Here is a 14,176-nt window from a genome sequence, read left to right on the forward strand (position 1 = left end):
TTTTGGACTCGGCTAAGGCAAGATACAGATTTTTCAGTAGGTTAGGGTGAAATCAGTAAATAACATTTCCAAATATCAAGTCTGATGTTTGACAGTTTCCTCCCAAAGCTAAACAAGTTTATAATTCCTTCTAAGATAATCTCTGAGCTGAAGTTAAGTTGTGAAATAAATTATGAGGTCAGCATGCTGTTGCTGGTGGAGGGATGACAGGGTTGTCTTAAAATAATGAGTTTAATGAACTGCTTCTAAAATAACTGTCCTGAATATTAATGCTGCCCTCTTATTAACGAGGCAGCAGTAAAATACTGTGTTGAGAAGTCTGTTACAAAGGATAAGTGAATTCACTTATTTCTTAAGGAAGGGGTCTGGTTTTTTTCTCTTTCCCTCTCAGCCTGCAACAGGTCTTGCCAGGCTCAAATGGGAACAGGGATGATACTGTAGTTTCCGGGTTGGAAGTTTGCCATTATTAATTTGCCTGGACACTTCTCAGTTGTAATTATGTAGATATGATGAATGCTCAGTGATAGAATGAGACCACTTTACTGTGGTGGGTTCCTGAGGCAGCCAGCTTTGATTGAGGGAAGTCACGGTAAGTTGCAGTGGACAGTTACACAAGGATAAATGCTTTCACACGGCAGCTTTTGCAAAGCATAGTATTGCTATAAATGGGCTTTGGGGATGATTCTCAGCATAAGTGCAAGTACCGGGGAAAAAAATCATTATGACTGTACCGCTGAAGGGGATGCTACTATTAGAAATTCAACTAGCCACAGGCATGTAAGCCATGTACGCTTGTAAGAGAGCCTCAGAGAAAAAGCTTTTGCCAAGAACATACGTACCATGAACAAAATGTTCTAAACTTCCAGCAAAAATACATGCCAATAGCCTCAGCACACTGTAGGTATTTTTTTAGAGAATTTCCACTGAAGAATAAGCTACCAGCTATATCACTTGCTTGAAAGTAATTTTGGAAGCATTTCTGATACATTAGGAACTTGTTCAACTTCATATTGATAACCAGTCTACATGAACAGATCACTTAAATGATTGGAAATGCACAAAAAACACCTTAACTGTACATTTCATCATAAAGTTCAAATCACTAAAGACAATGAGTCCATTTCCATGACAAAAAGAATGATGTCCCATAGAGAAACTTTTTCAAATCTACTAGAGAAGAAAAACAAAGGCCGTGGTTTATGTAAACTTGCACTGTGTATGTAGCATCACTGTTTTTATTATAGTGTGATGACCTTGCCAAGCATTGTGTGTCATCAAGAAAGCAGTTAAACCTGTCCATGACAGTGCATGAGGAGACAAGTCTTCAGCTGATGAACAGCAGCTTAACTACCAAATTAAACCTGCAGACAATCCACAGCCTTAGCCTGATGAAAAGCTCACCAAGTTTATTTTGATACATCTCCAACTCTCAGCTGATGATTTTTAAGCAAATACAACTAGGACTTTAGGTAGGTAGAATTGAAAGGCCCTGATGATGGAGCAGCATTTTCACATTCAAGAATCCCTGGGAGATGATGGTACACCAGGTGAGTTTGTGTACAAGGGTTCCACCATACCCCCTCTCAACCACTCCATGCTGGCAAGCTTTTACACAGTGCAAACAGATTACAAAACCATTACATAATCTATGGAAAGGTAGTTTCAGAAAGCTTTATTGAATACTTTTGAATTTATTACAGCATCAATAAACAACATTCTGTATTAACCTACTTTACACTTTCAAACCAGTTTCACACTGTGTTATAGGAACTCTACTACCATCTTACAGAACAAGTAGCTTAGTTTATAAGCATATATAGCGTTGCTAGAATGTGACTGTGATAGCTGTGAAGACAGGGTTGCTTTGTCACACACCACCACCACAGGCAAAGAAAACTGAGATCTCTTAGAAAAGTCATACTGATAAGCCATATGGCTAGCCCAAAGGCTCTGGTCCTCCTGCTGTCTTCACCAAAAAAGGTCAGATGCATCCCCATGGTATCACACTCTGTTGTTCATCCCCAAATAGGCACTGATTTTAGGCTTGTAGCAACTCTGGTGGTAATTAAGAAATTTGTTCGTTTATTATGGGAGTGAAACTAATTCACTTTATATAGACTATCACAACTTTGTGCAGATGCTATCTTATTACATAAATGAAGAAATCATTCTGTATGAGATTCCTAAGTCCAACTTTATTATTTTTTAAATTACTTATATTAATTTCCTAGATACTTTGTATGTCTACCTTGTGCAATTAACTTTCCTGTTGCCTTATTTGTTAAATCCACGCTGGCAAATGCAATATTTCTTCCTTGCTTCAAAATCTCAGCTGTAATCAGTACATCTTCTCCAATCTTAGCAGCAGAAGTGTATCTTCAATGAAGAACAAAATGAACAGGTAAGAGGCTGTACAGAGCACAAATCCAGAAATATGCCTGCATTTTAGACTCTCGTGAGGGGAATTAGCAGAAGTGGGTAATACAGACGTATTCTAACTGCCTGCTTGCAAATCCCCATTTCTCAAAAGTCCCCAAGTTCTAAGGAACCAAGTTCTGTTCCACTTAGGGACAGAAACACTTGGGTATCAAAGATCTCAGTTAAAAGTTCAGCTTCAAGTCCTACTCCAATCACTTCTGGCTCCTTGCAGGCTTTCTAAACCAGTCTGGCTAGTTCCACTGCAAAATGTCTCTGTCATGAAGTCTCCAGAAGGTCATTTCTGTATGGAACCTAAGCATAGGTTAACTGCTTCCCATACCCTGGTAAGAGCATGGAAATCTGGGAGGCCTTCAAATGTCTCAGATTTAACTCATTTCCATTAAATAGAGAACTCTTTCCATTTATTTACATGAGAAGGAGTATGTGCTTTTAAAACACACTCTGCAGGGAATAGGAAGAAAATCCCTCATAAAATTGCTGGAAAGAATTAGGAGGAACATGATGCAGCCATGATCTGTGGTAAGGGAACAATGTTCAAATGTTGGAGAATGTATAATTGCTGAGTATAAATCTTACTGACATAAAGTTCATCAACCAGTCCATTTTTACACATGACACCATGTGAAAAGTATGTCAGTCACACCTAATACTGATGTAGCACAAGCCCCATTAGTCTCCTGAGGAAAGGATTTCAGTCTTGTTTCATTCTCAGTCTGCTGCTGAGTCTCTTGTGATTAAAAAAACAAAAAAGTTTCTCTGATTCCCTGTTCTTTCCGTTACTGAAACTGCTTCCTTGTGACAGCCCTTTAAAAATCTCCTTCCCAAAAAAGGAAAAAGTTCTATTATAGCAATATTTGATATTCAATATAACTTGTTCAATGGAAGCAGCAGTCTGGGTTAAACAAAGCTATTAATATTACTTCAGACATTTCCTAAAGGTTATGCTACTCAATCATTTTGGATCACCTCCAGATAGAGCACTTCTGTAAGATTTTAGCCCTTGTGTAATGGGGTAGACATACTTAATACTGTAAAATATTGAGGTATTGTCCTCTTGTTATACCACTGCAGGGGAAAAAACATAATATAGGAGAATTCCAGGTTTTCATTTCCAGTAATTTTCTGGTCATCACAGTGGCAGTATAAAGCTTAAGTAGATGCTCCAGTCCCACCTGCTCAGTGGAGAATTCAGAGGGTGCTGGGGGGGAAAGGAGGGAACTTAATACAGATGACTGCCAACACACTTCTAAAGCTTTTTTTTTTTTCTATGTATAAGACAGTGTTGCAGTTTTAATGAGGGGTCACTTTTCCAATATTTTTAATGCTCTGTGTTAGTTATTCCAAGTAGAATTACTTCAGTTCCAGTCATAATCTCCTAATTAAAAGTAATAAAGCAAAGCTGACAAGCTATAAAAGCACGATCAAAGGTTTGAGAATAACTTGGGTTTTCTTCAAGACACTGTGCTTTAAATTTGCAGTACAGAAAGAACTATTCTCAATATAAAACTACCTTTAAAATGACCTAGCACACAGGAATCTTCTTCCAGTGAGAAATTGTGATTCAATCTGTAATTCACCCTCTATATGAGCACACAACAGAGCTAAACTGTTTCCTGCTTTAATATTTTTCCTGCTTTCATATTTTTCCTGATTTAACATTTCACAGACTAATAATAAAAGAGGGTTTACAGAAAGCTGCTCACCCTGGATTTTGGTGTTTTGAGGACACACTCTAACATATGCTGACAATTGGAGACAGAAGTTCAGCCATTTTGTAAGACTAAAATTTATCACCTATTAAGATCCCTTTACATTCTATGAATGAATGGGTACCATCTCTTAAATGTGTATAACCAATAAAGGAAAGTCCAACTCAAATTTTGCAACCAAATGGCAATATTCCCCCACACAGACCACCCCCACCCCCCCCCCCAGTTTATCAATACAAGACTTCTGAAAAAAACCCACCTTTTTTGAGCACTGCAGCACAGAAATGACATACAATGGAGTCAGTAACATTTCAGGAGAAGAAAAGTTAGTATGTTCTGGTACACATGGTGGATGATACCTACGTGATGTTCATGTCCACACTGACCCCAGGCAATGCTCTTTCTGTGTACAGCAAGGCTGCTGTTGACACCACATCCACAAGTGTGGCTGTCAGACCTCCGTGTAATGTGCCACCTCTGTTTGTATGCTCCTCCTCTACTTTCATTTCACAAACAATTTTTCCAGGAGTTGCAGAAACAAGTTTCATCTGTATAACCAAAAAAGGAATAAAAAGCTTTCTGACAACAGTACCAACACCCAATGCTGCCCTGAATCAAACTAAGTAAATCTTGTTTAATTTAGGACTCCTGAGACAAATTAAGAAAGGGAAAACATAGTAATTCAACTGTCACATTAGGTACTTCCATAATTTTTGAGCAGAGGATTGTTGCCTTAGAAAAATTTGTATTTCTAATGCAGATAAGTACTTAAACTGACAGCTTAACAAAACTTCAATACTTGCTGTGCTCTCAGGAATTGCAACATTCTTCTTCAATTTTCCTTTTGCTTTAATCTGTGACTGAAAAGCAGATTAGAGGGAACACAAAACTGCTCTGTGTGTACCATAGCTGTGAAGGCGAATGTTAGCTCACAAAATGGAAATGGGACTGACAGTAACTCATTAATCATCATACTAAAGCAACCCCTGTAAAAATCAGGATTTGAAATAAGCACTGGAAATGCTAATGCAGATGGCCTCCCTGAACTAAAATTCACACTCTTGGGTAGAAGTATCCAAGGCTGTACCACACTGTAGTACAGCACCATGACTTGCATATACACTTTTATTCCAGCCCATAGGTGTTAAAATTACAGTACACGTATGATACCACGCTTCCCCCTTTAACCAACAGAAGAAGCTGGATTTTTCAGACCAAGATGTTACTGCAATTCAGTATTTCAAAATCTTCTTTATAGTTTCTTCAGTTAGTAGCACTTTGTTAAAAATCTGAAATACATTCAAAATTTGAAAGCAGATGCACAACTGGGTTAAGTTCAGCATATTTATAACTAAGACTTCAAAGTACTTTTACACTGTCACAAATGAAACATGAGCATATTTATGACAAATCCTACTAATATTCTGGGGTTTTTACAAAGTTGTTTTGTTTTTTTTTTTAAGCTTCCATGTTTTCATACTGTATCAGCTGAGTTGAGTTGAATCTTTCTAATCTTAAAAGGAATTAAGAATGAAATATTCCCAGTTTCACTATTCCTTATTCATAATGCAGTGTAAAAGCTCAGTTTCAGCCAGTGCCCCTTTCTGACAGGCTAAAGTTAATCCAAATTTTGCAGTGAAATGATACTAAGACAGATAATGTAGTACACAGTCCATCTACTAATGGGAAAAACTGGAATTAAGCGGAGGGGCACTCACTGAGGCATTGTCCTAATACAGAAATAGCTGCACTGACCAGAGGCCTAAGTTTCTGACAGAATTTCTAATGAGGACTTCACTGAAAGTTGACACCGGGAGCAGATGGCTTTCCAGTGCCAGTCAAGGAGTGTTCCGGATCCATCCACGAGGCAAGGAAAACATCAACTTTCATTTGTCATTGCTCTGATCTGGCACTAGCTGCCTGCTCTCCTTGACAAAAATAGTTCAGTATTTGAACACTTCCCAGGTCTTACACAGCCAGGCCTGCTGGTTTGCACTTCTCACAGCCCTTCTGTGCCCGTCCTCCAACAGACACGCCTGCCTCAGGGAGCACTAGGCTGCTTTGGCTTCCAGTCACTACTGTGATGCACTACTTCTTTGGAGAAAGGGCTTTAACACCCACCATCTATGTAGATACCACACTGGAATGAAACCAGAACCTAAGTCTGATGCTGGAGCCGAAAGGTTTCAGGCTAAAAATCTGTATTCTCCAGAAAAGGAAAAATCTTGAGTCATATTTAGTTATGGTAAGAAACGTTCAGGTATCTCCCAGAAAAGCAGCAGATACTTAAAATTCAAACAAAACCATATTTTATTGTTATTATGATTATGTTGATGGCATCATCACCCTAGAAGGAGAATGCAGAAAAAACCTAAAAACATTCCAGAGCAAGGTAAGGAGTCTGTCTCCCAAGGCTCGCTTCCAGCCAGTTACCTTTATGCTCTGAAATATTGCATTTGCTCTCCACTTGGTAGGATTTAAAGGTAAAAGAGAGTACAGCTATCACAGTGAACAGGTGCCTAAGAACTAACCGGACTCTTTATAAAGAAATGAGTTTCTTAAAGCTTTATATAAAAGTCCAAAATGTCTTGAGGAAACAAGACAGTAAGTGTTGTTTTGCAAATAGGTTTCTATTAAATGTATTGGATCATGGTGCTGTCAAGGAAAGCACTGCTTCTGAGATTACATCTGCTTCTCTATAATGCAAAACAATACAAATTTTGACATAGTTGGTTTTCTTAGTTGTATTTACTACCTCGCTCCATGTCACACTTACACAGATAAGTAGAAATTAAATGGTGAATTCTAGTGTTGTGGAATTTAATGAGAACACTGAAACTGCCTTACAGGACCACGCTCCACAGAAGCTCAAGAGCACATCTGCTACACTACTGCACACTACAAAATTTAAGGCAACACAGTCACTTAATTTCAACTTTTTGATGATAACATAGCATTACAGTTGAGCCACACCAGCCAAACACACTTCTTTATACTAGGTCTTGTGTCGAACCTCACAGAGCTCTGAGGTGCCTGTCCATTCAGTCTGCTGAAAGGTGATGTTTGAGAGGCTAAAACGAGGTTTTTTTTTTTAATTTTTAAACAGAGAAAAGTAGCAATTTATTTAATAATTAGCAGTCCTGAAAGTTACCTTAGTCACAGGCAGAAGGGAAGAATACTAGTTACTAAATAACTCATGGAAGGTTCTTCCACAAAATCCTCGTCTTCAGAGAGGTTCTGGAAGGCAGCTTCAGCATGTTAAAAGCGCTATTGAACGACTGTTTTTTCCACCCCGTGTTCCCATCACGGCCACACAGCCCCCCTCGCTGGGAGCTCCGGCAGCCGGGCAGAGCCACGGCAGGCCCGCACCGCCGGGCTGCCCAGGGCCCTCCCGCACGCCCCTCTCCCGCCCCTCTCCCGCCCCTACCTTGCGGAGCACCCGGTCGAAGCCCTGCGACTCCACCATGTACTTCATAGCCTCCCGCAGGCTCTCCAAGGTGAATCCCATGCTGCCTGCCCGCCCTGCCGCCGGCGTCCCGCCCGCCCGCTCTCCCGCGCCCCGGAACGGCAACCCCAGCGGGCGGGGCTTCTCCCCGCCTTCCGCCCGCAGCGCCCCGCAGCGAAGCCATGGAGGCGGCGGCGGAGGGGCGGCGGGAGGAGGAGGGCGAGGACGGGCGGTGCCCGCAGGTGGGGCAGTCGCCGCAGGTAGGGCAGTCGCCGCAGGTGGGGCAGGAGGAGGAGGAGGAGGAGGAGGAGTTCCACCTCGCCAAGCGGAGGAAGGTGCTGTGCTCCGAGTTCATCGGCATCACCCGCAGCGACGCGGCCACGGCGCGCAGCTTCTTGAGCGGCAACGACTGGCAGGTGGAGGTACCTCCCGGGCTGCAGGGCGGGGGCGCGGGGCTGCCCCGGCCTCGGCGGCACGTTTCGCTCCCTGCTGCCTGCCTCTTGTGTTCCAGAGGGCACTGAACGCCTATATCGATCCGCCGCTGGAGAAGGAGGCGGAGGGCGCGGGGATGGAGGAGGAGGAGAAGAAGGCAGCGTGCGGGGTGCCGCCGGCCGGCGCGGAGACCGGGAGCTGGTGGGTGAGCCCCGGGGGAGGGGGTGGATCGGGGCGCCCGGCTCGGCGGGGCGGGGGTCGGGGGAGCGCTGCCTCCCCCCTCTCCGTATATCCCAGAGGGCCGGCAGGTGCGGGGCATCCGCTGCCGGGAGAGCCGCCCTCGGGGTCGTAGCGGCCCTTCCCCCGCCCGACTTGGGAGCTCTGCTGAGATGGGAGGCGAGTCCTTTCTCTTCCTCACCTGTATGGTTCCATTCTAGTTCTCTTTGCTTCCCAAGGCTGCTCCTCTTGCGAGGCTGCCAGGCTTGCAGGCTGTGCGTTCCCGCTGTGGATGCTTGAGCCACCTTCCTCTGGGCTAGTGGATAGTGAGCCTTTTGGAGAAGGGATACAGTAATTTTGTTTTTCATGGTATAGTCTGGTACAGGAATACAAATGTAGACTTTATTGTGCACACACACACATTTGTATATGCGGAAACTGTACATGTATGTAATATACTAGATACGTGTGTATTTATATAGGTTTTTTTTCCCTGTAGATTTATTTATTACAAACCTGCATGTTATATAGAAGAGTTCTTGTGATCTTCGTAGTTATTCATAAGCTCTATTTCATAACAGCATACCTATTTTTTTTTTCATAGAATCATAGAACTATTCAGGTTGGAAAAAACCCTTGGGATCACCAAGTCCAACCATCATCCCTACTCTACAAAGTTCTCCCCTAAACCATGTCCACCAACACCACATCCAGGAATGGTGACTCAGCCACCTCCATGGGCAGCCTATTCCAGTGTCAATCAGTGTCTAAAATTTTTCCTAATGTCCAGTCCAAACCTGCCCTGTTGCAGCTTGAAGCCATTCCCTCTTGTTCTGTCGCTAATTACTTGTGAAAAGAGACCAGCACCAACTTCTCTACAATGACCTTTCAGGTAGTTGTAGAGACTGATGAGGTCTCCCCTCAGCCTCCTCTTCCTCAGACTAAACATTCCCAGCTCCTTCAAGCTTCTCAGCTTCTTACTGGAGCCACCCCTGTGGCCCTTTCCCCGCTACCAAAAAACCCACCAGACAAAACCAGCACAAGGGGATATCCAGTTAGGGTCGGCTCTCCTGCCTGTGTCGGCTCCCAGCCTCCTGCCTGCTCCCAGCCCACTTGCTGGCAAGGTAGTAGGAAAAGCAGAGAGGGCCTTGGTGTGGTGTTAGCACTACTCACAACAGCTAACACTGTGATATCAACACTGTTTTGGTCACAAGTCAAAACACAGCACCATATGAGCTGCTATGAAGAGAATAAGTCTGTCCCAGCCAAACCCAACACCACCATGTGTTAACAGGTAGAGGTTTGGTTCTCTCATTCCCAGACATTTTTTTAGACTGGGCAGTCAAACTTTGGGCAATCAAACTTTGACAGTGTTGTTCAGCCTTTATCAGATCAACAGGGTAGACAGGGCCTGTGTTTTTGAGAAGGCATTTGGGGTGTATGTTCCAAAAGAAAAGGACTCTGAATTTGTCACAGAGGAAGACTGCACAGATACTGCTCTGGAGGGGGGGTCAGCAATTGAAAGCATCTCAGATGGGCACTTAAAAGCAAGTCCTGGCTGCAGTTCTTTGTTTCTAATATGGTGGAAAGTGTTTGAAAAATTGATATACACAGCCTGCCTGAAGCATGGGGAAAGAGTTGAATTACTCAAGTGCCTTCAATTACATTGGTTGTTGTATGATAAACTTAAATCAGAATGGTAAATGTTATCTTGTGTCTATAAGGAGGGAGAAAAAACTTCATCTGTGTACTAAGGCTCTGTATGACAGAGGTCTGTATGTTTCAATTCTAGTGCTTTTAAATTATGTTGAGATCAGTACATACTAACTTATTTGTTGGGAAAGTTTTAGGTGGCCTCTCTAAGATGGGTCTAAAACATTTTCCTTTAGAAGATAGGGGAGTAATTGCAGGAAGAACAGTATTATGCATGTTGATAGACAAGTAAATTCTGTCTTTAGTATTGACCTCACAGCAGATGCAACTACTAGTAATGCAAGTGGCAATAGTGCAGACTCAAGGCAACAAGAAGATGACAGCAGCTTCTCACTGTTAACCTGGAACATTGATGGGCTGGATCTAAGAAATCTAAGAGAACGAGCTAAAGGAGTCTGCTCTTACCTAACATTGTAAGTATAGCTTCATATTTGTCTTGTCATCTACCCAGCTTTAAAGGAAAAAGCAAGCTTCTTCGTTTAGATATTTAGAAATCTTCATGCCAAAATTATCTTAACATTAGATGCAACAATACGACCGCTTTTCAATCCAAAATAGCTAAATGAAAGCTGATATACTGGTTGGAAGAGGTGTGTACCTATGCAGATCCCAAAAGCTAAGTATTTTGTGATCGCTATTTTAAAAAGCTTTATTATAATGAACAGTGTTGTTCAGTTGCTGTCATATATCAAAAGCATACTTCATGCTTCCAACCTGTACAGGAGAAAAGGCTAAACTAGCAAGAAACTTATTTGTCACACTCTCCATTATCTCAATTTCAGATACAGTCCAGATGTCGTGTTTTTACAAGAAGTCATCCCACCCCATTTCCATCTCCTGCAGGCGACATCAGGCATTTACGATATTATTCCAGGTAAGAAATAACCCTCAATCTCTCAAGACAGATACCAGAAAAAGTAACTTTGGTTTTACTTTCCCTTGCCAAAATCACTGCCTGTAGGAATGAAAAGAGTAAAGTGAAGATGGGAGCACTTAAATTACTTTACTTGTTTTGATATTAGGATATAGTTTTGACACAAATTAGGCATGTGAAAAGCTTGCTTGCATGGTGGCTTGCATGTATTTTTTTTTTCTGCATTTTGAAGACTGATAGCAAGGGTAGCTGAAGAAGTGCCATAGATAGATAAGTAATTTCTTAAATATTTGCATTTAAAAGAATCTGAAAAATTCTCAGCATTATTACGAAACTTTTAACTAATGATTTTTTACATCTTCCAAATCAACATGATGCTCCCAAATCGTGGTTAAAAGGTCTCTTTCGGAACCTTAACTTCTTTATGGCATGGTGGAAGGTGTATTTGACCATTTCTTTCTCTGTTCCACTTCAGGTAACACAGATGGCTATTTCACTGCCATAATGTTAAAGAAAACAAGAGTGAAGCTACTGAAATATGAGATAATACCTTTTCCAACAACCTCCATGATGAGAAACCTTTTGGTTGTACATGTGAGTGAGTCATTATGTACTCTAAAACAGCTGTGTTTCTGCCCTCAAACAAAAAAATGCCAGGAAGGGCTGGACAGGCTTTACTCCATGACAGTCTCAAACAGCAGAAAAACTTGTTTTCCAACCATACAAACCTGGTAGCATTTGGTACGAGCCAACTTAAAGCTTTTGTGCAAGTTAATGGCTATACCTGGCTTTCAAGTCTCATAACCTCTGAAAACAAAATTAAAAGCCTGTTATCTTCATACAAGCCACTTTTCTTCAATGTAAAACTAATATTAACCAGAGCTCTGTCATTCAGTAGTTTACTTTGTGATTAGATTTTTCTTTGAACTTCTTATCATGGTGTGGATAGTAACATTGCTTGTGTTTCATGCACAGGTGAGCATATCTGGTAATGCACTCTGCCTTATGACCTCTCATCTGGAGAGCACTAAAAATCACACTAAGGAGCGTGTGAAGCAACTGCGAACGGTCTTCAACAAAATGCAGAAGGAGTCTGAGTCCACCACTGTTATATTTGGAGGGGATACAAACCTGAGAGACAGTGAGGTAGATAGAAATAAGCAACTTGTTATTTTGAGAAGATATTCTGACAAAATCTTCTCATGCTTTTCTTTTGTCCTTATGAGAAATTACCTGCTTAGGCATAAAAAGATATGCAGCAGTTAGTCTTAAAAAGCGGAAGGGTGAGTGAGTAGAAGCTGTGGCATTGCTGTGCTGAGGTGTTGTTATAGCTGAGGTGATGTGTATGAAAGGCCACCCCCCAAATGCTTTATTGCCAGTATTTATAATTGAGAAGATGCAGGGATAGTCAATGAAGTTTTGACTCAAAATGCACCTTCTCATGTTGAGAACCTGGTCTTTATGTGCTCAACTCTCCGATTCTCAGAGAATTAATACTTGAAGAATCAATGGAAGAAGAGGGTGCTCTGGAGAAATACATCTTGGGAGTTTAAAATTAATTCCCCATCACACAGACATTCAAAATCAGAAGTTATTTTTGGCTGTTGATATTAAAAGTGAAAATTGTGCGTTATTACTTGAAGGTCAGTATTTCATCTTTCCCTGTTGTGAAGTTTCATTGCAGTGAACTGGAATGACATTGTTTCAGAGAACACTGTTGACTGCCATACCTCAAACTTTCACAGCCGAATGTTTATTTTGTAACACGTTTTGGATTTAGAAAGTACTACTTGGTCATGCTTTCAAGCATCCTGAGAAGTACCACAATTAAGAAATATCTGCAGTATCTGTGTTTTTAGGAACCCACGTTCTGCAGAAAAAGAGTGATACTGTGACAACCCAGTTGTGGGTTTTGACAGTAAAATTTGTGAATTCAGCATCTTACAGATTTTTTTCCCACTTCTGCTTTCAGGTTACTAAACTAGGTAACTTACCTAACAACATCATGGATATTTGGGAGTTTTTGGGTAAACCTCAACACTGCCGCTACACTTGGGACACCCACTCCAATACCAACCTGGATGCAGGGTACAAGTGCAAGATGAGGTTTGACCGCATTTACTTTCGGCCAGCAGCAGGCGAGGGACATATTATTCCACGAAAGATGGACTTAATTGGATTGGAAAAACTAGACTGTGGCAGATTCCCTAGTGATCACTGGGGTCTTCTGTGTAACTTTGATGTGATATTATAAAAAAAAAAAAGGCTTGCATTGTTAGTTTTTAGGTGATCTGTTCTTTTAAAAAAATGTTACCCTCTCACTATAAGAAGGACATATTTAAATTTTCAACCCTAATGCATTCCCTGCTCTTGACTTATGCTGGAAGAGCTTCATTTCAAGCCATGGTTGCCTCTTCCTTATTGTATGCATCTGTTCTGGAATCACATTTTAAAATACTTATTTTTAACAAAGTATGCAAATACTCAAAATATAGTTTTAAAAACAGGAAGAAAAACATGTAAATACAATTCATAATCGTGTTCAATGTCTTAAAATACACTTTTATTTTTGGTATGTATTATAATCTCGTAATAAAAGCTGCTTTTTAATTTTAAGAATACTTTTATTATACCTGCTTTGTTTCTTTTGTAATAATTTCCGCCATCCTTTGCAACTTTGTCTTTTGTAGGGTGATTTGTATTAGTTTCTGGAGTTTGTGCTGTACCTATGTATGCCTTTAAGCAAGGCAGTATAGGAGCTGAGGAAAGAACTACTAGATTCTCACAGAATAAAGGTTTCTTAAACAAGAACTAAACTAATATTGTACAGGTTTAAGAACGATATGCCTTCTATTCAACAAGAAAAGGACATAGGCAGATGCATGGAAGTTTTTTTCTTGGGATGATGTATACCTTAATTTGTGTTTATTAATCTAATTGCAGTTTCAAACGTGTTATCTTTCCAGCAAACTTCTAGGAACATGCTATTATAAACTGCTGTGCAAAGCCTGAGCAGCTCAAGGTCTTCCTGACTTTGCAAAAGTTCAAACAGGCCTTCTTACTCAAAAGAACTGTGTAATCAGTCTCGTAGAAGCTTCTGTTTTACAGATGTGCAAAGTACTAAGCTGATTGAAAATTAAGTATCCTGACTTTCTGATGTGAAGTTCAGTGCATGGGCATGAGAGAAATCATAAACAACCCATATCAATGATGTAAAGTGAATACAGAGACTGACAGCCTCAATTCTTTTATTTATTTGTTGTTGTTGTTGTTTGCTTTGGTCTTAGGCCCAAAACTTACAAACAACTTGTGTTTTGATGGGGTGGGTTGGCCCTGTCTGACAGCCAA

At 41.1% G+C, this 14,176-nt stretch overlaps 2 protein-coding genes across 3 annotated transcripts; one reads left to right on the forward strand and one right to left on the reverse strand.

Moving 5' to 3' along the window:
* Positions 1-1,657: 1,657 nt before the first annotated feature.
* Positions 1,658-7,701, reverse strand: ACOT13 (acyl-CoA thioesterase 13). 2 transcript variants are annotated; one of them, XM_051611762.1, is made up of 4 exons: positions 7,576-7,701; positions 4,512-4,696; positions 2,249-2,376; positions 1,658-2,055 (listed from the first exon to the last, which is right to left on the reverse strand). In XM_051611762.1, exons 1-4 carry the CDS (start codon positions 7,654-7,656, stop codon positions 2,039-2,041), a joined length of 411 nt encoding a protein of 136 aa, XP_051467722.1. In that variant the 5' UTR covers positions 7,657-7,701; the 3' UTR covers positions 1,658-2,038. The 2 variants fall into 2 exon arrangements, with proteins under 2 accessions (XP_051467722.1, XP_051467721.1); XM_051611761.1 differs by having other exon boundaries at positions 1,658-2,376.
* A 74-nt stretch (positions 7,702-7,775) lies between these two features.
* Positions 7,776-13,449, forward strand: TDP2 (tyrosyl-DNA phosphodiesterase 2). Its single transcript, XM_051612054.1, has 7 exons — positions 7,776-8,015; positions 8,105-8,226; positions 10,200-10,367; positions 10,737-10,828; positions 11,304-11,422; positions 11,804-11,974; positions 12,801-13,449. Exons 1-7 carry the CDS (start codon positions 7,776-7,778, stop codon positions 13,080-13,082), a joined length of 1,194 nt encoding a protein of 397 aa, XP_051468014.1. The 3' UTR covers positions 13,083-13,449.
* The last annotated feature ends 727 nt before the right edge of the window (positions 13,450-14,176 follow it).

Source organism: Apus apus, chromosome 2 (genome assembly GCF_020740795.1).
Source record: "Apus apus isolate bApuApu2 chromosome 2, bApuApu2.pri.cur, whole genome shotgun sequence".
In the NCBI taxonomy this organism is placed as follows: domain Eukaryota; kingdom Metazoa; phylum Chordata; class Aves; order Apodiformes; family Apodidae; genus Apus; species Apus apus.

Excerpts from the sequence above, each read along its gene's own strand:
- ACOT13 (XM_051611761.1), bottom strand. The coding sequence starts at position 7,656 with ATGGGATTCACCTTGGAGAGCCTGCGGGAGGCTATGAAGTACATGGTG. Across the intron at positions 4,697-7,575 it reads TCGACCGGGTGCTCCGCAAG|ATGAAACTTGTTTCTGCAAC; the intron begins GTAGGGGCGGGA and ends TTGGTTATACAG. Across the intron at positions 2,377-4,511 it reads AGTGTGGACATGAACATCAC|ATACACTTCTGCTGCTAAGA; the intron begins GTAGGTATCATC and ends TCTTCATTGAAG.
- TDP2 (XM_051612054.1), top strand. The coding sequence starts at position 7,776 with ATGGAGGCGGCGGCGGAGGGGCGGCGGGAGGAGGAGGGCGAGGACGGG. Across the intron at positions 8,016-8,104 it reads GCAACGACTGGCAGGTGGAG|AGGGCACTGAACGCCTATAT; the intron begins GTACCTCCCGGG and ends CTTGTGTTCCAG. Across the intron at positions 11,975-12,800 it reads CAAACCTGAGAGACAGTGAG|GTTACTAAACTAGGTAACTT; the intron begins GTAGATAGAAAT and ends TTCTGCTTTCAG.